We start from the raw sequence: 25,259 nt of genomic DNA, 5'->3' as shown, positions 1-25,259 counted from the left end.
AGATCGTGTCTTGGACGGGGCAGTGATTTCATAAATCTGTTAATGTACGCATTCAAACGCTTTTTCTTTTACCAGCTGTATTCACCTTGCAGGTGCAGCTATGTGGCTTTGATCCTGGATAAAGTGTTTAAGTCATGGATGTTTAAAGTTTAACTTCTTCATATTTGACTAATATTAAAGTTCACTTTTCATTCAGGAAGTATGACGCTGCGCTGTCAGTACGCTTGTCCGTGTTTGAGATTGGTCGAATGCTCCAAATACCACCCCTTTCATGTGAACGCGCACCTAACTAGATAGGACACGGCTGGCTTGAGCGATCCACTTGATAACCGGCGTCGTAGTACAGTTTAGCGAGAGCGCGTATGTTTTGGATTGGGCCAACCGGCTAACTCAAACATATCCAGGTTAGGAAAATCCGGCTTCGTAGTACAGGCCTCTGGTCAAAGCATAACAAACTTATTTTCCAGCGGGTTTCCGATGTAATCATCTGTCTGCTCGGCCCCATAAACCCACTATAACTCTCTCCTAATGACCCGAGTGCTTTACCTGAGATCAGAAGGCTTTGATCTCCGCTGCCCAAATGAAGCGAACAGGAGTAAACAGTAAACACTACAAACTTCAAGAAAACAGCTCCAAGTATGGATTTTTGTAGCAGAGTAGGTTTCTCTCCTCTCAGCAGGGTCTTCATGCTGCTGCAAGTGTTGGCACTGGCAGTGAGTATTATCGGACTGCATTCAGACTCTGCACAGCGGGGGGGGGGAACAGCATTGATTCGGAGATTTCAAACACTAGTAAGACTCAAACAGCGATCTGATCACTGGCAGAAAAACATGCATCAGCAAAATCGTCAGATGTAAGCTACTGAAAAATAATAATATCCGAGAAAGACGGACGTATAAATAATTATTTGTATGTATTTTCCAAACTCACATTGGTTTCTCAAACAGCATCTCTGTAAACTACGTGTATTCACTGAATTTCACTCTCTGCCTTTAACGGCTCGTTGTAGCTCCAATAGCTCCAGCCCCCACCCTCCCTGTGAGCACAGTGTGCTCTGATTGGTCGGGACGTTGTGAATCGCGCTGAGCTCCGTGGAGGTGCTGTTTCCTTGTTAGCGATACACAGCCAAACACAGCCAAACTCATCCTGAGCACACACAAAGTCACAGCCGAAGTAAAAACAATAAGTGTGGCTTGATATTGAGTAAGAAAAAGGTTGATAAACGCTGTGAGAATGGGTCTGCAGAGAGAATGGGTCTGCAGAGAGAATGGGTCTGCAGAGAGAATTTTGCCGTGATCCCAACTGTCTGTTATCAGCCTGCAGCCAGGGAGGAGAAATCAGCAGAGCTGCCTGTGTGTGAGGAAGTCCGTGGATTGGTCAATTTGGACCAATCAGCGGGGGGCTTAACGTAACGGCTCCGCGGACGTAACGTAACGGCTCCACGGATTGGTCCATTTCGTTCCGGGTACGGGTTGACATCATGCCGTCCCGGAAGAATCAAATGGACAATGACGTATCTCCAACGAGGCGTTTTGGGGAGGTATTTTCTGTGTTAGAGTTTTACTCGCTATAGGGTGTACTTTGAGGGTTTTGACTCTGCACACCGTTTACATGCATAAAAACCTTCATAACACACAAGGGGACGGGTAATAACCGGAAAAGCATGACATGGGCCCTTTAAGGTTATTATTGTGATAGTATTGTTCAATACCAAGGAGGTATTCGTTTTATTTTGGATAGCGTAGTCTACTTTTCTTAATGATAAGCGAGCTGTTATTAAAAAATATTAATGCCGCTTCCGGTAACAGGGCAACAAAAGGGGCAGGAATTGTGATGGGGCGGTCTTTTGTTCCCAACGCCACGGAGGGAGAAGTTGGCGACAGCGTGTGTGAGGCTCCAGAGACGCCGTTGTTTCTCCGTTGTTTATTGCGTTTTGCGTTCTTGATTTGTTGCCTTATTATTGTAAGAGTGGTTGCGCTCCGTTTTGTTTAGTGTACATTTTTAGACAGCGCAGATGGTGTTCACTGAGGTTTTCTGGGTTGCTTGGTTTCAAGTAGAGAAAGAGACTTTCTTATTAATTCATTTAAGTTAATGATGTAGGTAACTCACAATTTATCATTTGAATTATAATACCCTGAAAATGGAATGTGACTGAATTATTATTATTAGAAATAATGCAATGAGGCATACAAAATGTTTGTGATTTTGTTTGCGTGCTAACATTTGTTTGTCCTCTGTGTTTGAAGGTTTTCAACCTGATGAGAATCTGATGAAAAGTGTCTTATAAATAACTGCTGAGACAAAATGAAAGAATCTGAGTTGTCCAAGCGTCCTCTGTTGCCCTCCAGCCTCTCAAGTTTGGGCAAACACTGAATACAGGCCAAAACCCAGAAGAACTTGACAGCTACAGAATGGAAATAAATAAACACTCTTATGCAATCAGCCTCCTCTCTTTTTTGGAGTTCGGAGTCCCTGAATTTGTCAGCGATTCATTTTGTTAAATCGTTTTTGTTTGTTGAAATATTGATATGAGTGAAAGTTAAAATAGTCACCCTTGATTGCAGTTTAAATCTATTTGCAAAATGTCTAAAACTCATAACTTATCGTATAAATCAGACCTGTTTGTGATTATAATACCAATCATAATGTGAAATAAAGTGTGCACACTCCTTTAAAGTCCTTCTTATATAAAGCTACTGAGGCAGAATTGCTAAATAAATAGCTGACATACAGAAGCATAAGAAATAGCAAAAATAAATACTCTTGTGTTCTTCAACTCTTGCAGGTCAAATAAAAAAGACACCATGTCATGTATGTATTGCATTTTCTTTAGTACTTTACATATAACGGGAAAAATACAAGGGTTTATTTTCAAGAGAATACAGGAAATTCAACAGTGCTCTGTACAATAACATATTATTGTGAGTGTAGTGGTTACTTGGCACAGACTGAGCCGTGCACATCGTGCACAGTTTCCATGGGGGGGCGGGGGAAGGTATAAGTCAAGATGTTCAATAACATGTTGTAAAAAGACTAAGTTTCTATTAGCAGCTTGAAGAAAATACAAAATGAGCAACATGTGCACCACCACCAAAGCAGCATTACAAAAAGACTTAAAATGGAAAGGGGAGGGGGAAGTAGAATTTAAGAATCAATGTGAGACGTATTATAATGGGGAAACCCAATGGAAACAGTGTGTAAAGCTGCTATTAGATACTTAATCTGTCATAGTGCTGTCACCAAATTGGGCTGACCAAATTATCACAGCCAGGTTTAGCTAATAATCCTACATTCATCCTGAGAATCCATCATTTAGGGTTAGGAGGGAAACACTTTGGGCTGGCTGCTGCTTCTCTTAGTTTCATGGCAAATCGTGTTGATGCTGAGGGCGAAGGCAGGGCTTGGACTGTCAAAATATAATGTTTTTAACACAGATTGTATATAATCAAACAAGAATCAGGTCATCATTCATTTCAACCACATGGAAAGTAGAGAGGGCATGCAGTAAACCAAATACTTAAAGTCCCAATCCAGGATCACATGTGGATCTATATACATGTAAAATATTGAATAGTTTGCTGATTGAAAATAATCTCATTGCAACTTTCAGATGAGTGAAAAGTAAAGCCTGTTTTGCTCCAGTATTTACAATGTTGCTGTAAGCAAACCAATTCCATCTTTCAGATCACATTAAGCACTACTTGTCACCAGCCAATGAATAAGGAGCTCAGGAAACACATCTTAAATATGAAATATGAGTTTGGATTGAATGATTTCTTCCCATATCATTCTGTTTCAGTAAAACAGTGCTGCCACAAATAGAACAATTCTGGATTGGGTCTTTAATAAGGCTGTGGGGGCTGAAGAGCAGCGAGGATCTGCAATAAAACCGTGACAGATTTGAGTGACATATATGGTACCGTAGAGCTCAGGCTCATTATCACCACATAGGGGAGCAAGTAACATTAGTCTTCTCATAGGATCACCAAAATAAGTCAAATGAAGAATCCAAGCCCTTAGATACAGAACAGAATGAAAGGAAAGTGACACAGAAACACATTTTTTTATCGCATGGCTGCTTCATTAGTCCTGAAAATAACATGTTTTATGTGAGATCAGAGCTTGAATAACATCCACCTTCAGACGTCATCTCCAATGATCCACACTACGACTAAAAAGCAGCTACACTAACAGGGCAACTAAAGATACTATTAGCTCTGCTGTCTCCATGCTGTCACTCGCCGGCTGCCTTTGCAATGTTTTGATTGAAAACTCACTGAAGATTTCTAAATCTGCCAGCTCTTTTCCATTTTTCTGCTTGACTGTACTTTCAAACCCGTGTCAGTAAACCTTTAAACATAGCAATTAGCACTTTCTGCACAACAAGACTTGCAAATGACATCCACTAGCTGTACTGTTTCAATCACTTTGATTCGTCAATGAAGCCAATCCTGAGAAACTTTTACACGTTGTCACAACCACACAACTCCTGATTTCTTTCCGTCTCTCACCCTGCCCATTGCGTTCAGTCAAAGCAAATGTGTGACCTCGATACATGTGTTCACTGGAATATATTCAACAAAATAAGAACTACTTACATAGTAGAGTGTGTTTTCAAAAATGAGATGGCCATGATTCAAACGATGGAGACAATTCTATAATTTATTCAGCAGTCTTTCTTTCGGGTGAATGACATTTCCTGGAGAGTTTAGAGGATCTTGTGTTCAGTGCGACTGTTTCCAACTAGTACGTTTGTTATTTTCCCAGAAGGCTAGAGGGTAGAATTTGAGGAGAGAAAAAATAAATCATCAAAATATTATATCTGTTACAATTCTGATGCATAGCAAATCCCCATGTTCAACAGTCACATGTGATACCACTTTGTTCAAAAGCTACGGTTCTGTCAGGACATCACCAAGGGGAACCTTCTACTCACAACAAGACTAAAGTTTGCAAGACTTCAACCGGCTTCCCACTCTTCCAGCTCTGAGTAAGGAACTTGTTGAACGTTCGTGCTCGATACGGTATATACATATACTAGAGAGGAATGTCTGCATGTATGTAGGCCTGACACGGCATGCGTGTAATGCATTATAACATATTTACTTGTGTATGAATGATTATATAATTACAATACAAACATTTACAAATTTGGAAATAGTTGCTGATTGTGCCTCGAGATCCCCTTCCATGCAAAGAAAGTTGGAGACCCTCACAATAAACGAGCTTTTCTCTAATTCTACCTCATGCTCGAGATCATTTGTAGTATTTTACATCTTACTACGCCGCCTCTAGCCGTGGTGAGAACACAGGGTGAACGCGCTGATATAAGAAGTGAACTGTGACCATTTTTATAAGGCATTAGATTTGTTCAGGACCAAGAGGACTGGTAATAGGGCACTGCTTCTGACTACCTATGAAATGTAGAAAAATGTAATGAATGAACATGAGTACACATCATGAGTGTGCTGCACCAAGAACAACACATGAAGAAGCTTTTGCCATTAAAAGAACGCTTGTCCTACTTTGGCAAAAACAATATGATTATTTTTTAAAACATAGCTTTCATGAGAGTCTTTGACAGTGATTTTGTTCATCAAAGGCATCTTTGTTTGGAGTAGGTACAGTACAGTCAGTCCCACTGAGCCATCAAAAACACCGATACCAAACAACTTCTAATATTCCTGTCCATGTCAGGCTGTTCTCTAGAATAACATCCTGGAAATAAAAAGAGCTGCCGCGGCTCTCACGTCTGGCCATGGCTCAGCTTCCCAGTGAAACACAGCCAGGATGTACAGACTTCTCTAGTGATTGAGATCTGCTCAAGTCTTTGGCTTCCTCGCATCCTCCTCTGTGTGAGCGTGTATGAGATTACAGCACTGTGCAAACTAAATGGAACACACCCTAACCGAAACAACAGTTGGCCTTTTAGTCTGTGAAAAATGATCTTTCACTTAGGTGAAAAAGAGAAAAATAGAAAGGAAAGTTTCTTTAGAAAGCTGAGAGCCGTGCTTCACGCTGCACCTCATGATCTCAGGCTATTTCCTTTATTCTACGCATGTAATCGTGCAGTTCCTCTGGGTCTTGAAAGCCCATATCCTGGCACACCCACTGAATGTCCTCTTCGTCTGCTATGGGGATGGAGTTGTACGGCAGCTCCTCGGTGGGAAGCGTGGTGAAGGTGGTGAACTTGACTCTCTTGCGCTTGGAGGTGGGGGAACTGGCCTCCTCTCCTCCGTTCTCCTTCGTGGATCCTCCGGAGCTGCCGTCTCCCCGCCCGTGAATCTGGCTCTGAACGCTGGTCTGGGAGCTGCCGCTGCTGTGGTGGTCCCCGTGGCAGCAAGTCTGTACGCTCTCCAGAGGATTACTGGGACTCTCTATCTGCTGAGGAGACAGCTCACACTGGGCCCTCAGCGGCTGGCCGTTTCCCAGGAACACCCAGTGGTGGGAGTGGTCCATGTTGGCCTGACCCTCTGGAGGAATACGCTTATGGCGGTACTTCAGCACGAAGACGATGCAGTTGATGAGAAACACTAAGATGGCCAGACAGAAGACTCCCAGCAGAGCGTACATGCCGATCTCAAGGTCAGTCATGTTGCGAGGTGAGTGCACAAAGTCGTCTTCCTCTTCTTCTTCTTCTTCTTCATCGCTCTCTGTTGGCCGCTCTCGGTTGCTAATGGTGGGGAAATTGGTGTAATCGATGGGAACACTGGCAGGCTGCTCATTAGATGTCTCATAAATTCTTCCACTGATGTTGGGATCAATGATTGGCCGCCTGGTGAAGGGGGCCAGCTCTATCTCCCCCTCGGTGGTCCCCTCCTCCTCAGAATCCTCCTCTGGGCCGAAGCGGACCTTGACGTAAACCGAGGCAGATGCGATGACGCTCTTGCGCTTGGTCTTCTGACAGGCCTCACAGATGGTCATCTCTAAACGCACCAGCTCTCCGGATCCCTCCCCTTCTGCCACGACCACAGGCCAGCGCTGCTGAGGCTCCTGGGAAACCATCACAACCCTGTCATCCAGCGAGGAGGCGTTGAAGTTGTAGTCTTTGGGATCGAAGTTAGTCAGAGTGGCAGCTGTGTTGTCACTGAAAAGCATCCAGATGGACAAACTGGCCTCCTGTCAGACGAAAAGAAGACGGAAACACAGTTTAGTTGAGTTGTTTCTTTACACTTCAAAATTAGTTTTCTTCAAAACCAATATAAAAAAGAACAAACAACATTACAAAATGCATTAACTTTCCAATCACACTGCAATGTATTTTAATATTTACTGGTATCACAACAGACATAATCATGATTGTCTGTTCTCAGATCATTAATATCCAATCATAACTTGATCAAATCTTAATAAGCAAGGAAATGAATATCCTCCAGGGAATGCATTTTCTTACTCTGAGCTCATGAGAAAAAGTTTTACAAATTAAAAAAACTAACACACAAAGAGTATTTTCTTCTGGAAATTAGTTTTTTTAATTTCTCAGCCTTATAATCAAAATGTGGGATTTCTTCACCCTCTAATTAGTTAGATGGACAACCAATATCTACGCATCTAATTAGAGGGTGAAGAAATCCCACATTTTGATTATAAGGCTGAGGACAGAATACTGTAGGGGTCATTGGCGGAAAGGACTTTGCAATGATAACAACAGCTCCATATATTTCTTCAAGGCTCATTTTGAAATGAGGTTGAGAATACATTTGAAAAGCAATACATTTTTATTAAAATATCTTAAAGGTGGGGTAGGTAAGTTTGAGAAACCGGCTGGAGATACACTTTTTGTTATATTCCATGGATTGCTCTTAACATCCCGATAGCAATGAATATCTGAAGTGCTTTGACAAAAAATCCATAAAGAAATATCATCTGTGGAAGCTGTGGTACTGTAAAAAGTACGACCAATCATCTGAGCCGGCCCGGCTAAAATAACTGGATGGCCTACCTGCCTGTCAGCCTTCCATCTGTGCACAAACTTATCTCGTGCCCTCATTGGTCATGTGCGCGTTCGTGTGTGTTGGAGGAGGGGCTCTGTAAGGAAGTGGCAGATTTTTTCCGGCTGTGTATTTTCAAATTCTAGCGCACTCGAGCTGGTTTCTCCAAAATGACCTACCCCACCTTTAACTACTGTTGCAATGTAAGTGTGTGACCTAATATTAAAACATGTAAAAATAACAATGGTTAATGACTTTGTGGAGCCTGAATTGCTTCCTTACTACTTTCTAAGTAATATCAAATCCAATTATACACATTAGGACAAGTTCAACAAGTCTTCAATCTTCTTTAATCTAACTCTACTGCATTTCAGAAGTCTATCAGGGTTAGGCTTCAAGGGGTTCATAAACATGTCTACCTTATCAAGTGGAGCTAAGTGTTGGGCAGGAAAGTGATGAATAGAATCAAGGACATGTAAAAAAGGTGATAGCAATGCAATTTCTCCCGGATCCTTGATAATATCCGCAAATTAACAAAAAGTGTTAATAAAGTTCAGCAGATGAATTCAAAAGGCTGAGACTCTGCCCTGTGTTTATATCCAACATGAGAATATTCTAATGCTTCGGATCCATTCTGCATGGCCCGTGATTTGAATATCTGTTCCCAAATGAGCCTTTGAAGTTCTCGACCCCAAATCTCCAGAGTGTTTGTGAACATCCGCAGTGCCCTGTGCTCAGAACAAGCTTTCACACGCACACATACGGCCTTCCTCTGATCTGCACACCACTTTCAAGCCCTGAGGAGGAGGAGGAGGAGGAAGGGGCTACAACACTGCAGCACACACTGATAACACACACACACACACAGATAACCCACACACAGTTGCATGTGCTTCCAATGATGAGCGTGTGTCCAGTCTCTCTGTGTTTGTTGTGTGTGGTGTTCTCATTTTGTATTTTCTATCACTCTTAATTTTTTGAGCTCCCCAACGGAGAAACTGTATAAAATGAGTTCTTGGTGATGGTAACATCATCTATTTGTCAGCTCATAGAGTTGCATTGTGAACCCGGACATTTTAAGAACCCCAAAGTTTATGATAGAAATGTATAGTAGGGGTCTACAGCACATAGAAACTGCCGGATGCTTACTTGCATAGGTTGGCAATTTGCACAATTAGCATTATAGCTGATGTGGACAAGAGTAAAATAAATGGCTTGGCCGATTTTTTGGGGGTATTAGGGATGCTGAATCAATTTATGACTTTTTCAGGATCAAAAAAGACAGTTTTAACCAAAAGATGGAAGGATTTGTACTCTCCATGGGCTGATTTTGATTAATTCTGGGAGGATTTTGAAGATTTAATGGACTCTGGGACATTGGGACAGAAAGCTTATTTATTTGAAAATAAATTGTCCACAGTAGGGATGATAATGTTCATCTTGTGCTCTCTATATCCAATGGTCACGACACTCCTCAAATAGTCCAAATCAGCCTAATGAGTGTACACATATTGGCCCTTGCAATTTTGTATCCTAATTGGGCAAATTGCCAACACATGCAAGTTAGCATCCAGCAGTTTCTTTGTGCTGGGGACCCTCGTTATACATTTCTATCATACAACGTTCAGGTACTCAACATTTCGGGTCCACAATGCTGGCAAAACTAACAAGCATCTGTCGCAGAGTGAGCTTCGACAGCGGTGTCCATTAAAGGAAGGCTGCATCTGAAGAGCCCTTTGTTCACAGCTTGCTCAAACATCATCAACCATCGCTGACAAACAGGGAGCATTTCTTTTCTAAAACAGAGTTGGAGAGCTTCTAGGCTTTTTGGAGATACACACCCAGCCTTTCCAGGACCAAAAATCCCTGTGGTCCAGTTTGGACTGCTATGTTGTGGCGGTGTCCCACTGAGAGGCAAACTTCTATCGGCCCAGCGTGACAGCGTGGAGGCAGCCTTTGATATGGATGACTTAAATAATACATTGAATATTGCATATCTGTTTTTATGAGCTGACTCTGCAACGAAACAGCTGATAGAGGGGAAAAAGGCAAATAATGGCGGTTTATATGCGGAAAAAACAATTGGCACATTTCTTATTCCGATCCAATGCATGAAAGATATACATGTGGCGAAGAGGGTTTGGTTTATTTGCTAAAAAACGAAAAAAGGCATCAAAGAACTGACGAGACCCAAAGGGAAATCTGGACTGCGATGATATTATTTTGTGCATCTAGCTTGACAAACCATTGGCACAGAATGAATGTAATCTGTGCAATTACATAAAGTTAGAGTGATATTCTGAATGAGGAAGTTTCCTATGAATGATTTCCACTTTTCCTCTGATTATGGTATCAGGGAATACACATGTGGATGTAAATGAAACATAAACAGCTTGGATTATAAATTATGTAGAGAAACACTTGATTAAAGAGGACATAGTGTGCTAACTTTCAGGTTCATATTAGTATTTAGTGCCTCTACTCTACTGACATGTCTCTATGCTTTAATGTTCAAAAAGTGTGGGAGAGAAACTTCATGTGGAGGTAACACAGGGATTTTAGCTTTTGCAGACCATTGACATGCACTAAAGCCGAAATAACACACTTCAGGAAAGGGAAACCCCCCAAATGGCATAATATGGCCTCTTTAACACCTGTTAATATTGATATTGATGTCCGGCAGTGGCTCAGTCAGTAGGGGCTTGGACTGGGAGCTGTAGGGTCGCCGGTTCAAGTCCCCGAACAGACCTAAATATGGAGTGTGGACTGCTACTTGGAGAGGTCCCAGTTCACCTCCTGCCCTGCCGTGGTGCCCTTGAGCAAGTCACCAGACACCCCCCTTCCCCCCTCACTCCCATTGCTCCCCGGGCGCTGTACAATAGCTGCCCACTGCTCCTAGTACTAGACTCCTGGTGCTAGGATGGGTTAAAAGCAGAGAACACATGTCACTGTGTGTGCTGTGTGCTCTGCATGTGAGACCATTACAGAGGGGTTCATCCCTCCCATTCTATCTATCTATATATAATGTATGTATATGTGTACATATGTATGTATATATAGAATTGTGTTTATCTGTGTGAGTATTTAATAACGGAATTATCTTTTTTTTTTACTAACGGGAGAGCGACTTCTGTATACTGTAAGCTTTTATTTCTGCCCTCCTGCTTCTACTCATTTTGATGTGTTTTTTGGATGTATAAACTGTCTAATTATTGAAATAGTAGAATAAATAATAATACAAAAATAAATAATAATAATTCAACAGTAACAGTGGGTTAGTTGTAGCACCAAATATAGTCTATGTGTAACTGTCTTTGATTTCTGAATGCGTCAAATTGGAAGAGAATAATGCAAAGAGACCTTGATAGTCCAACGATTCCTTTTCATAGTTGATATGTTTCAATCATTTTCAGAGCGATTGAAGACATTGACAAAGTTTTCCTGTGAAACAGAATCAAATGGCTTGAAATAGCTCCAGCTCCTCTGAGAGCCTCGCTGCAGGGGATTGGCTGCCTTTTATGGCCCGGCCTTGGAGAGCACTTAGGACAATACATTACAATAATTAAATTTCAAGGTGGCCAAGAAGCGGAAAGCAAGAGAAATTGGAATTTAATGCCCGCTTCTCTTTCACTGATGCTTGATGTGGATGTCGTTGCACTTTTAGCTACTCGCAGGCCAATGAAAGGGCAAAGAGGGAAGAGGGAAAAGGACACACACACACACACACACACACACACACACACACACACACACACACACACACACACACACACACACACACACACACACACACACACACACACACACACACACACACACACACACACACACACACACACACACACACACACACACACACACACACACACACACACACACACGGTGAAACAGTGCTTCCAATTAAGTCCTCTGCATAGATCCGTACTCCTGTGCGAAGAGACGGTGGCAAACCAAAAGCAGTTTCTTTTCTTTCACCCTGAAGTCTTCTCACTTCTCACTTGAGCGATAAATCAATTTGAGGAAATGTGTTTGGACGTACCAGAAGCTTAGTTAATGTGAAAGTGGCAATAAAACAGTACGGAGGACTCTTATTAGTTTACTGCCGCTGCCTTTATCTGGTGTCCTTGCTAACAATGCTGGCTGGAGCTTAAAAGATTTAGCTGGGAAATTATTTTAATGCTTTGAAGTGAAACTAGTGTCTGCTTGTTGGTATAAAGCTGCTATGGGGATTTGAAAAATACACTTCCTTTTAACAAAAGTAAGGAAACACATGAAGAAGAACGTTTATGTGAGGGCAGAAGAAGCCGCACAACATGTACTGATATTAATCGGTTCATTGACACATTTTTATCTATTTAAATAATAAAAAACATGTTCTTTTTTTAACATTTTTATTAAAAACTCAGCTTCCTAATTTTGGTATGTCTTTTTAAAAAAATGAAATATGTTTAGCACCTTGAGATGACGTTTCTTTAAGGTGTGCTATACAAATAAAATGTATTATTATTATTTAGAAGTCAACAGTATTACGTTTGGAGCCTCTAAGTAGGAGAGTGTGTTGAGTTACAATCTAATATTGATACGGATGAGATTCAAAAGGGTTTGACAAGTTGTTTTGCTCCATCTCATGTGCAGAAAACGATGCCACAACAACAACAACAACAACAGTAAACATGGAGAGTGACTTGTGATGTGTCATTTTGTAAAGCACTTTGAGCTGCATGTGTTGTATGACAAGTGCAGCTCAAATATGTATAAATAAAGCTTTATTATTATTATAGTTATTATTACTAAGTAACTTTTTCTGTAGTCCCCAATAAGGATGCGTTTGTCTGGGAGATGCAGACGAGGCCCCAGTGTAATCCGTCTACATTGCAGCTTTGAAAGTAGTCTTTGTTATTTACCACAGTTAGATAGCAGGCGATTGCCTTAATAAATATTCAGCATGTGTTATAGTGTGCCGTGCTACATTTCATGACACTGTTGTGTTTTTATCACAGTCGAATGCACTGTTTATATTATTTCAGGAGGTTTCTGAGTCTCCTTTTTATTGTGGGGATTTGAAAATAATGGAAATATTAAAGCTTTTTGAAATCGAGGGATATCCACACTTGTAGTGGTATTCATCGATCCTTGAGTGTGAGAAATGTCGCTGCTCAAATGTATTTATTTGCCACAAACCAAGTGCCATGATCTTTAATAGAAGACAGACCTTTCATCAATATCCCTCACACTCTGCAACTCACACCTAAGGTCTAAACGTTCACATTTCAGTCAATCTTTGAACCACTTTTATGAAGCCACTTGTAAAGATATTTGAAATAACATTCAACATGTATATTTATACTTTCTTGTTTATTTCTTAATTTGTATTGTACAATGCCATGTCTTTTTATGCTGCTGCAACACAACAATGTCCCAAATTGGGATCAATAAAGTAGTATTCTGTCTTTCTGCACCAATGATGGGTTACCTGCTTGGGAGCGGTGAGCGTCTGGACGCCGGTTGCCTTGGCGACCATGGTGTGGCTGTTTCCAGGACTCGGCTGCAGAGACAGAGTCAGGCCGGAGATGGCGTGGACTTTCATCTCCGTGATGGACACCTTATCGTCCGTGACGGAGAACGAAGACTCTCCCAACACCGCGTCCACGGCCAGAGGAGACTCCACCTGCAGAGAGGGAAGAGGTTAGTGTTTCTCAGAGATGGCAAACACATCCTTTACTCAAGTAGAAGTACAGATACTCGTGTTTAGAAATACTCTGGTGAAGGTAGAAGTACTGACTAAACTTCTTTACTCAAGTGAAAGTAAAGAGGGCTTTGAAATGTACTTCAGTAAAAAGTACCCATAACTAGCAGCTGTTTTAAAGAGTACCTGACCTCCCTTTATATGAATAGAACAATAATGTCATTGTTAGCTAATGAATGTTTCCATGCTGAACAACGGCAACATGACAACGTTTTCATTGGTCCCTCTTCTTTAGAGAAGACCAGGAAATGATGGATACACGGATCGTGTTCAAATCAATAGGCACGCAATGACTCTAAATAATAATGATCACGCCACCAAACACACATTCAAACTAAAGGAACCAGCCTGTTTGGGAAATGTGAGAAGTAGAAAGTACAGGGATTTGTGTTCAACATGTAAGAAGTAGAAAGTACAGGTATTTGGGTTCAACATGTAAGAAGTAGAAAGTACAGGTATTTGGGTTCAACATGTAAGAAGTAGAAAGTACAGGTATTTGTGTTCAACATGTGAGAAGTAGAAAGTACAGGTATTTGTGTTCAAAATGTAAGAAGTAGAAAGTACAGGTATTTGTGTTCAACATGTGAGAAGTAGAAAGTACAGGTATTTGTGTTGAAAATGTAAGACGTAGAAAGTACAGGTATTTGTGTTGAAAATGTAAGACGTAGAAAGTACAGGTATTTGTGTTGAAAATGTAAGAAGTAGAAAGTACAGGTATTTGTGTTCAAAATGTAAGAAGTAGAAAGTACAGGTATTTGGGTTCAACATGTAAGAAGTAGAAAGTACAGGTATTTGTGGTCAACATGTAAGAAGTAGAAAGTACAGGTATTTGTGTTGAAAATGTAAGACGTAGAAAGTACAGGTATTTGTGTTGAAAATGTAAGAAGTCAAAGTAAAAAGTCCTCAGAAAAATAAGTAGTGGAGTAAAGTACTGATACCAGAAAGATGTACTTAAGTACAGTAACAACAGTACAGTAATCGACTTCAAAGTCCTCCTGATTACTCACAAAGCCCCCCCCCCTCACAGACCTGCTGCACCCCCACCCCTTCCCGCTGCCTCCGCTCATCAGAAGCCAACCTCCTATCCATCCCCACCCGCATCAATCACCGGACCTGGGGGGACAGAGCCTTCTCCGTCGCTGCCCCCTCCCTCTGGAACTCACTCCCACAGCCCATCAGAGACTGCCCTGACCTCACCACCTTCAAAACACTTACAAAAACTCACCTCTTCAATCTGGCTTTTAATGTGTGATTGTTTTTGTATTGCTTGATTTTAATTTGTCTTAAACTATATATATTTATTTGTTGTTCTTTTCTTTTCACTATATCTGTAAAGCGTCTTTGAGCACCTGTAAAAGCGCTAACAAAATAAATCTATTATTATTATTATTATTATTAACGAAGTATTTGTACTCCACTACTTCCCACCGCTGTTGTTTCTCCACATGACAGAGAAGAGACAGCCACTTTATTGTTTCTCTGAACATCATAAAGCCCTTGACAAGCCAATTTTAGTTTAAAGTGCTCGGTGCTGCTGTTTTTTCCAGTCTATCCATATGTCAAAGCCTCTCTGTCTATCATAGGGGAGAAAACAACACTCGAGATGGAATCCATCAGCAAACAGACAATGAGGGACAATCTGAGGCGGCCGCCGCACACTTTCAGAGTGACGTTTAGAAGTGTCACCACATGAAACACCAGAAGGATTTAAAAGCCGGGCTCCTCTGGTAATGCCAGTCTTTAGACAGGCGCCTGTGCCCGGTACTTTCTACACTTTTGAAAGATCATCATTTCACGTTTCGGTTGCAAGCAAAGGTCACGAGAGACTTGAACAAAGTGACGAGATATTCAGCGAAGCAGTGGCCTTGTCCTCGAAGAAAGACGGAGAAAGATTTTCCACCAAATGTTTCCAACTCTAGCTGGAGCTCGTAAAACATGCTATGCTGTATAATTCTATTTAATGTGTAATTTGTTGTTTTATTCCCGAAACCTAATTGAATCATATTGTCTATTTCACAATTTGATGTCTTTTATTTTTTGGTTAAAGGGGTGCAAATATGCTTTTTGTTTTCCTGTAGTGTTTTATATAGATTTGAGTGCATGTAAATGGTCTGCAAAGGCTAAAATCCATGTGTCCCCCCTGCCTGAAACACCTCCATTGGACTCCTTTTATTTACTTCCAGAACATATTGACATCACTATGTAACACTCGCGCTCCTATTGGCTAGCGCTCCAACACATTGTACTTGATAGGCTAAGGGGCGGGACATCTCTAAACGGTTGGCCAATCAACAACAGAGCGGAATGGGCAATGGTTTTCTACTTCTGTATGTTGCATTGTTGGAGGAGCCTGAGACTTCAAACTGACACAACTAAGCTGTAGTTACTTTGCATTTGACAAATAAAGCCTATGAAACTTTCAAATGTCTTGTCTGCTCAATCAGTGAAGTTCGGTGCTCTGACAATCTTCCCCAATCATTGTCAATCAACCACAAAGTAAGCAGCAAGATACATCCATTTCTTATCCCAGAAAATAGTTCCGAAGCCTTAAATCTAATGTGACGTCAAGCAATGAAACTTAGATTCAAACACCCCAAAAATAAAATGACATGGTTGTTCACCTGAAGCCTTTCATCTCTCTCTCTTTATACGGAGCAGCTGCCATGACTGCTTCTTCCTCCCTGCTTGACTTCTACATCATTTCTTAGTGCCACATCATTTGGTGCAATAATTTATTGTGTTTTGTGCAATGCAATTAGTCGTGCAGGCGCTCGAGACAAATCACCAGTGGAAACATGTCTGCAGGTGTGTGGGTTCATTAATTTGGTCTCGATACACTTGGATTTCTGTTCATAAAACCCGCTAATAAAATGCACAAATATCCAATTTACACACGCAGAGTGCAGCGGCCGGCTAATCTCCTTTATTACAGCCCCTGCAGCTTGGACTGTTTAGTAAGTGAGGTGAAGTATTTTTTACTTCAATTACTTCAGGCTTACTTTCTAGTAGTGCTTGTGGTGTTTGGGTTTCGAACAAACATAGAAGTTGTAACACCGTGCAGCATAAAGCTATTTTATCCTTTTTAGGAGCCGATCAATCCACTTCAGTTCTGGACGTTTCTGGAGATACGGGAAGATGTCTGATCACAGATTCACTAAAAAGATTTGTAACTGGGAAATGTTTGCACTGTCAACCCTCGGCTAAAGAAAAAACACCCTTTTCATTTAACCATATTTGTTGTTGTTTTTTGTCAAGTGGGAAATAAGTACTTTTCGTGTTTCTCTGAGTATCCTAAGATACTGTTATGTTTGTCTGTGAAAAAAGGTCGTATAAGATTAGTTTCTTCTCCCTGCTCCTTTTCGCTCAATGGTGTGTTTGTAGAGACATGTTTTGTTGGCAATTATTGTACATTGGGTTTTGCGTACCATGAGCGGAACAAATACAAATGAAATGAAATGAAATATGTCATTCAAGAAGAGATAACTGAGGATATTCATGAGGAAAATGCAAAGATAATGTATGGTTTATTCAAAAACTATAACGATGATGTCCCGTAAAGAACAACGACAGTGTTTCGCTGCATTACTTTTAAAGCCAATTGTTTTAAAGTTCCAAAAGTATTGTGGAAAATGTTTTAAAAAAGTAGAAAGTTATCCTCTAGTGTTTAATACTTCAGGGCTAAACATAGGAGAGAAATACACTTTTACAGAAAAACAACACAATTCTGAAGTCAGATTCCACTTTGACACACACACACACACACACACACACACACACACACACACACACACACACACACACACACACACACAACACACACACACACACACACACACACCACACACACACACACCACACACACACACACACACACACACACACAGTTAGTGAATGCATAAATACGTGTTCATGAGGACACTGGGTTGCGTGATGGATCGTTCGTACAGTAGAGCTGGAGCTTCTTCAACTTTGTATTAACTTCATTCAGGGATAGACTCAGTTTAACAGAAGTGACACCAGAAGTCTTTTATGAGAGACTAAAGTCAGTTTCTGTATAAAAACATCACTAAACATGAATCCTGCTGAGGACCCAATGCATCAACAAAAGAAAATAATTGATTTTCTGCTGTTCTCATTTTCCTTTCCACTATAACTGATATGTCCACAGGCCAATAAAGTGACTACAGAGAAACACATCTAATACTATTACAATCAATATTGTATGTCAAAACACAATTCAAAAATCCATCACATTGTGAAATCAAAACATGTAATAAAAAACTAATCTTGTTCTGGGTTATGATCTCTGATGGTTTGGAGGCATTTATTCCTGAGCTATCATGCTTCCAATTTCAGGGATAGTTTAGAAAAATCTTTTTTTTCACTGCAGATTTGATGCAAGTCTGGTATCAATGCTCTCAAACATCACATTTAAAGCACGTTCTGCTTTAGTTGTTCATAGATTTTTAACGCCAAATTGACAGGAACCTTTTAGAAATGCTAATTAATACACATATGTTTGGACAAGAGCGGTATCCAGTGATATTTCCAGCTTTAACCCTCCTATTGTCTTAGTTTCCCCCCCTTACTTTGGTGTTCTCTGTCAAATTTGACCGGTCCTGTTTTAACACAAAAACCATTAATCATCACTACATTTCATTTAACACCCTTTCAAACTGTAAGTATTGTATCAGACTACTGGCATACATGAACAACTGCAGTAAATATACAAAGAACAGACACTGAACATGTATTGCGTGTGCCAGGTGTGATCCATGTGGGGGGATGGGCACATAAGAGCGGGAAATGTGTCAAATTGTTCTGTGTGTGTGTGTGTGTGTGTGTGTGTGTGTGTGTGTGTGTGTGTGTGTGTGTGTGTGTGTGTGTGTGTGTGTGTGTGTGTGTGTGTGTGTGTGTGTGTGTGTGTGTGTGTGTGTGTGTGTGTGTGTGTTTTATCTGATCTGGATGGTTACTAATTCCTTTTGGCGGTTATTTTTGACCAGGAACACCATGGGTGTTACAAAGTTGACTAAATCATCCAAAACTCAATGAAAGTGGTGATCAGCAATTCTCTATGTTCAAATGTCTCTGTGAAGGATATCATAAAGCCTTAATGCAATCGCATGTAAAACAAAAAAGTTATGATTGATGAAAGTAGTAAATCGGTCAGATTTGACCCAAACACAACAGGAGGGTTAAAGGTCATAGCAGTTGCCACCCACAGGTGCCAAAATATACAAAAAGGTGTAAATGTGGAGGGAAAAGACTGAGAGCAAACATTAAAAGAGTTTGAAGTGAACTGTCATTATATATATAATGTGCAAATATATATATATCTTCTTATTAATGCTAAAAGTTTATTTACACTTCATTTCTTCACTGTCAAGCCAGGAACTCTTGTGTTTTGGATACAATAATGTATGGATACATGTTCAAATCGTATTGTCTGAGCCATGGTGCTGTGTACAAGCACAGTGGTTGTAAAACATATATATACTTTATTAGTCTTAGCTCTGCACGTAAAGGAAAAAAAAAACATTGTCTGTTTTAGGCACTCTTTATAATACATTTCTTTGCTGATTTGAGTCAAGTTGGGCCATGTAGATGTACTTACTTCTGTGTTATATCTAAAGCATTTTGCAGAATAATAACAGTTTGTGCATTAAAATGGGCCCCTTTTTATGTAAATAACGCTTGTCACCATCATGGAATTATATCTCATGTTTTGTTCGATGTTTAAATTGAAGTCCTACTAATTAAAACAATTGAAGGGGTGTTACCGGGTGCCTTGTTTGAAACTATGTTCTCTTAAATGCTAAAAATGTCAAAAGTCAGGTAGAGAAGTCAGGATATTACAGTTGGTCCTGTTTTGACTTGTGTGCAACACCACGTAAAACATTGGGATTGTACGTTTCTGCAAAACCACAGACACGTTAAATGTCAATGTTTCATTCAAGCTTCATATCACGCTTGGTTTGGGTTTAAAAAAAGGCTACGTAGCTAACAACACGAGTCACATTATGTTATGTCGGTAAAAATATCTCAACTTTAGCTTTCCCCCAGGACACCCACAGTGTTTAACGGGCAGCGGATGGTCTCACTTTATCCTGTATTCTAAAAATAAAACTTGGTAGAGAGAACTGCTGGCACTTGCAGAAAGAAATTTAAACTAGCTTTTGTCACATTAAAAATGAAAACCATGGAGGGAGGATTTCTTCCCAGGCTGTTATCAATTTGCCGTGTTTGTGATGTATTCCAGGCTGTTTGCTGATGAAGTGCTGCAAGTTAGTTTTTCGTTTTCCCGCAGATTGCCTCATTTTCTTTCACCCCAGTTACTGAAATTACCCAACGTCGTCTGTGGGAATCGCTGCAGAACGTTCTGAGATGTGCTGCATGTAGAGGGGGGGGGGGGGTTATTGATTGTGATAACATCAGCAGTAAATAAAAAGCGCTGGATCATGACTCAAAATTCAACACACAGGATATTGTGGTTGGGAGGAGAAATCTCATCTGTCTCGTATAATATTTACTTTGCTGCAAGTGTGATCTTTTCTTAATAAAATACATATATCTATAGAGTGGTGAAGTGACAAGTCCTAAAACCCGGAAGTGAGTTAGCATTTTACCACTTCCTGTTCCCTCGTCTCAGAGCCAATGGGATCTCTCCATAGGATTTGGGAAAATATCTGGAAATAAGGTCTGTGGTTTATTATTCGAAAAGGATAAAAGTAGGGTAGACATGTGGAGATTATCTGGCTGAACAAAACGTGCATTTATCAAACAGGTTCGTTTTCCACAGACCTTATTTCCAGCTATTTTCCAAAAGCCCATTGCTTTTTTGTCGAGGGAACCCATGCGCAGTTTATTTCCGGGTCGGCCTACAACAATACGTCATCCCTGCACCGCTCCATTATTATGTGTTTTTGAGAACACAGGTTTGCCATTTGTTGAAACCAATGAGTTTTACTTGTTGTACATACAGTACCACTCTGCTAACCATATTGATATGTACTGCAAAGGACGTGCTTTTAAGTAAAATGATCTCAATAAATGTTGATTTTCTTTGGGCTTAATGACCTTCAGGAAGTGAACTGTTTTTAAAGCAGATTTACCAGCTAATATCTGAGATTTCTTTTTTTGTCTCGTTTAATATTTACTATGCTGCAAGTGTGATCTTTTTTAGTAGGTACTTCTAAATAAAAAAAAACATTTATTTATTATTATAATTTTTTTTAGAACAGAGACATTTTTTACATTCAGCCTTTGCTTTTAATTTGACTTGTTGTACATACTACAGGGCTAACCATATAATTATGTAAAGGACGTGCTTTTAATTTACATAAATGTTGATTTTCTTTGGGCTGAACGACCTTGAAAAAACTTGAGTTGAGATTAACCTGCTAATATCTGAGATTGTATCTTTGTTTTTTCACACTGCTTATCGCTGCTTTTATACCTTTAGAAAATACCTTTTTCATGTTCACTTTTATCATGAAGCCAATTTCCACAATGTGAACCTCGCAGCTTCATTCACTTGAAATCCCTAATTGGACAGAGACAAAGCTGTTGAAATACAAAGATAAAAAACATATAATCTTCAACTCTGTCTGTTGTGTTTGCTTTGAAAACACTTTTGATGGTGAGATAATTAACATATGAAGAGCCAGCACCTCCTGGCTGAGAGTAAACAGCTATTTGGACACAAAAGGTGGGATGCATATTGATTTACAGCGAGCGATGAATGAAGAGTGTTTCTGCACGTGTGTGTGAGTGTTTCTGCACGTGTGTGTGAGTGTTTCTGCACGTGTGTGTGAGTGTTTCTGCACGTGTGTGTGAGTGTTTCTGCACGTGTGTGTGATTGTTTTTGCACGTGTGTGTGATTGTTTTTGCACGTGTGTGTGATTGTTTTTGCACGTGTGTGTGATTGTTTTTGCACGTGTGTGTGAGTGTTTTTGCACGTGTGTGTGAGTGTTTTTGCATGTGTGTGTGTGTGTGAGCAGTGAGGAGAGGTCAGCTGCAGTTGTGTCTCCAGAGGTGTGAAGTAGTGAAGTACAAATACTTCGTTACTGTACTTAAGCACATTTTTCTGGTATCAGTACTTTACTCCACTACTTATTTTTCTGACGACTTTTTACTTTGACGTATGTGTATGAAGTGAAGCAGGAAGTAGTCACACTCCACATGTTCTTCCAGGAGGAGCGGCTCTATCAGTCACCACTGAGCGCTCAGCCTGCTACTTCATCCATGCTTAAGGCAAACAGAAGATCAATGATGAGTCCAAGCAGCGGATTGACACTGAGGAGTCTTCACTAAACACTCACTCATCACACTGGAGATCACCTGGAGATCACTGCATTATCTCCTCTCCTTCTACACTCTATGCTGCTCTTCTGTTTGGTTTTTCAAGATCCAAGGCTTTTATTGTCATGTGTACATAGCTACAGATATATCAATGAACACCTTAGGTCTCAGGCTCCTCCAACAGAGCAACACAATACAACTGATACAATAGTTAAAAGTGCAAGTAAATACAAATAAAATATAAATAAAATATCTCAAACCATGCATTCCATAAATCATACTTTACTTTTCATGGCTACCTTCAGAGGTGGAAGAAGTACTCAGATCTTGTACTTGAGTAAAAATAGAAGTACTCAGATCTTGTACTTGAGTAAAAGTAGAAGCACTCAGATCTTGTAGTAAAAGTAGAAGCACTCAGATCTTGTACTTGAGTAAAAATAGAAGTACTCAGATCTTGTACTTGAGTAAAAGTAGAAGTACTCAGATCTTGTACTTGAGTAAAAATAGAAGTACTCAGATCTTGTACTTGAGTAAAAATAGAAGTACTCAGATCTTGTACTTGAGTAAAAATAGAAGTACTCAGATCTTGTACTTGAGTAAAAATAGAAGTACTCAGATCTTGTACTTGAGTAAAAGTAGAAGCACTCAGATCTTGTAGTAAAAGTAGAAGTACTCAGATCTTGTAATTGAGTAAAAGTAGAAGTTCTCAGATCTTGTACTTGAGTAAAAGTAGAAGTACCAGAGTGTAGGAATACTCTGTTACAGTAAAAGTCCTGCATTCAAAATGTTCCTCAAGTGAAAGTATAAAAGTATTCTCATCAAAATATAGTGAAAGTAGCGACAGTAAAAGTAGTCATTGTGCAGATTGGTCCATTTCAGAATAATATATATGATATGTTTTATAATGATTGATCATGAAAGTGTTCTCAAAGCTGGTAAAGGTGCAGCTAGTTTGAATGACTTTGTATACTGCAGGGTAGCTTGTGGATTTACTCCAGGTGGAACTAAAGTCTGATTTAACACTTGATTATATTTCACATCATTCATCCACATCTGTGAAGTCACTGAAGGTATTAAATACATGTAGTGGAGGAAAAGAACACCATGTACCTCTGAATTGAAGTGGAGAAAAAGTAGCATAAAATGGAAATACTCAAGTAATACTCAACATTGTAATTCAGTACAGTACTTGAGTAAATGAGTTACTTTACACCTATCTTGCATTGTTTCCTGCAGCAGAAACTCATAAGAAGAAAACAGCGAGGCATCTTCACACCTCAGCAGAGAATCACACGTATCACAGAAGTCTAAACACACCTGGAGATCATTAACACCTTTTGTGTGCACTGAAAGCTGTACCCTTTTTATTTGACCACAGGTGCTAATGCAGGTGTCTGCAGAAGGCAAACCAGGCCTCAGTTCTACTTTCATTATGCTTTCATTCACACAAAATAAACTGTGCTGGTTGCACTCTGCAAGACAATATCAGTAAGAGTAAAGACTGTGAGACTGAACATCCATATGACTGCAGTGTGAACCCAGAATATTGAAAGCACTGTTTGCATTTTAGAAATTCAAACAATTGTTTTCAAGGAAAGGCACATCATTATAATTGTATCTGTGTATATTTCACCTGCTTTTCATTATTGCAAAATGATGTGTTTCTTTGTATGTCTTTGGTGTAGCTGTTGTGCATTATATTATATACAATAAAGCCGTTGGATATTTGAATCAAATTTGATATTTTGCATTCTTTAAAAACATATATTTCCTACAAGTAGAAATGAACACAGTAGATATAGAACAATGCTATTTATAATAATAATAATCCAAGGTTATTTATGTTGCGCTTCTCTTCTCCTGGCGCTTAAGGACCATTAAGACCTTTTTATATAATATACAATATTCCATATCCTTCACAGGTTGAACATATAAACTCAGCTCACCTTGACAGCTGCGCCCTGTTTGCTGTGTAACTGTTTACGGTCTGCTTGAATTCACTTAACATGCAGCTCACATGCAGCGTGTAACAGTCAGGAAACAACCCGTGTACAACATCGATAAATAAAACGCCTATTTACTGCTCAGAAGAAAGACTTCGGCAAGTTGAAGCACGAGGCATTTTTGTGTGATCTGAAGAAACAGATCAGTCTGGTTTCTCTGACTTCTACAAGCTGAGCCTTCAACCTGTAAGAATGAAAAGAATACACCAGTACCTGCTGCTCTTTAATTCAATATGGTCCCTTTTAGTTTTTTCACCATGGTGTACATATTTAATTACTGCACATTATTCTTACATAAGTATGTATGCTGCGTGTATTTGTTGGCGTACTGTATGTTGTGATGTTTTTGTTTTGATGGCACCTTTTAAAAAGGGAGAAGCTTTTCTTTCTTTCATTGTACATGGATAATGACATTAAATGATTCTATTATATTCTATTCTATAGTGTACATGCTAGTATATGGTGCCGCAGTGACGCGTCCTAAAACCCGGAAGTAAGTTAGCATGTTACCACTTCCTGTTCCCTCGTCTCAGAGCCAATGGGATCTCTCCATAGGGTTTAGGAAAATATCTGTAAATAAGGTCTGTGGTTGAGACACATTGAAGAGACGGATTACGTTTTGTTCTACGACATTAAATCCATCAGCAGTGACCCCACTGGTGATTTCTGAAGAGTGTACGTGTCTGAAAAACGATGGTTGTTACCAAGTGGCTGAATAGGACTACAGAAGTTGTCGAGGCCGCTTTACGTCATTACACCGAACACGTAAACATTCCTCTAAGTTTGTTTGCCCTGTTCTGCTTGAAAGCAAGTCCCTGCCTCCTGCAAACTGTTCAAACAAACGCTTCAACTCGTACCATTTAGAATCTGTGTGTTTGAATATGGATCTGAAGTTGGCGTGACGTTGAAGCAGCGACCCTGCTGTAGTTCCTTTATAGCATAACGTTAGCATTTTGCTTCTGGTGACTAGATTTATGATTAGAAAATTCTAAAAGTAGGGTAGACGTGTGGAGATTATCCGGCTGAACAAAACTTGATCCGTCTCTTCAATGTGTCTCAACCACAGACCTTAGTTCCAGCTATTTTCCTAAACCCTATGGAGAAAGTGCATTGCGTTTTTGTCGAAGGAACCGGAAGGAGCTTACTTCTGGGTTTTAGGACGCGTCACTGTGGCACTCTGTGATGTTAAGCGTCTTTGAGCATTAGGAAAAGCGCTACGTATTATTATTATTATACTTAGACATGTCCTTACTATATATCTGCACTATCTGCTGTGGT

The 25,259-nt window shown here is 40.0% G+C and overlaps 1 protein-coding gene across 1 annotated transcript in view; it reads right to left on the bottom strand.

Moving 5' to 3' along the window:
- Positions 1-2,814: 2,814 nt before the first annotated feature.
- The window catches only part of tmem132e (transmembrane protein 132E), a gene marked incomplete at its 5' end in the record, with an annotated part of 92,662 nt that continues 70,217 nt past the window's right edge, over positions 2,815-25,259 (bottom strand). Inside the window, 2 exons of the mRNA XM_034114137.1 lie at positions 2,815-7,119; positions 13,405-13,599. Coding sequence (XP_033970028.1) covers positions 6,034-7,119; positions 13,405-13,599 — 1,281 coding nt within the window. The remainder of the gene's footprint in view (positions 7,120-13,404; positions 13,600-25,259) is intronic.

This window comes from Trematomus bernacchii, unplaced genomic scaffold (genome assembly GCF_902827165.1).
Source record: "Trematomus bernacchii unplaced genomic scaffold, fTreBer1.1, whole genome shotgun sequence".
In the NCBI taxonomy this organism is placed as follows: domain Eukaryota; kingdom Metazoa; phylum Chordata; class Actinopteri; order Perciformes; family Nototheniidae; genus Trematomus; species Trematomus bernacchii.
Note: the sequence above shows the minus strand (reverse complement) of the source record. Positions and strands in the feature narration are given on the sequence as shown.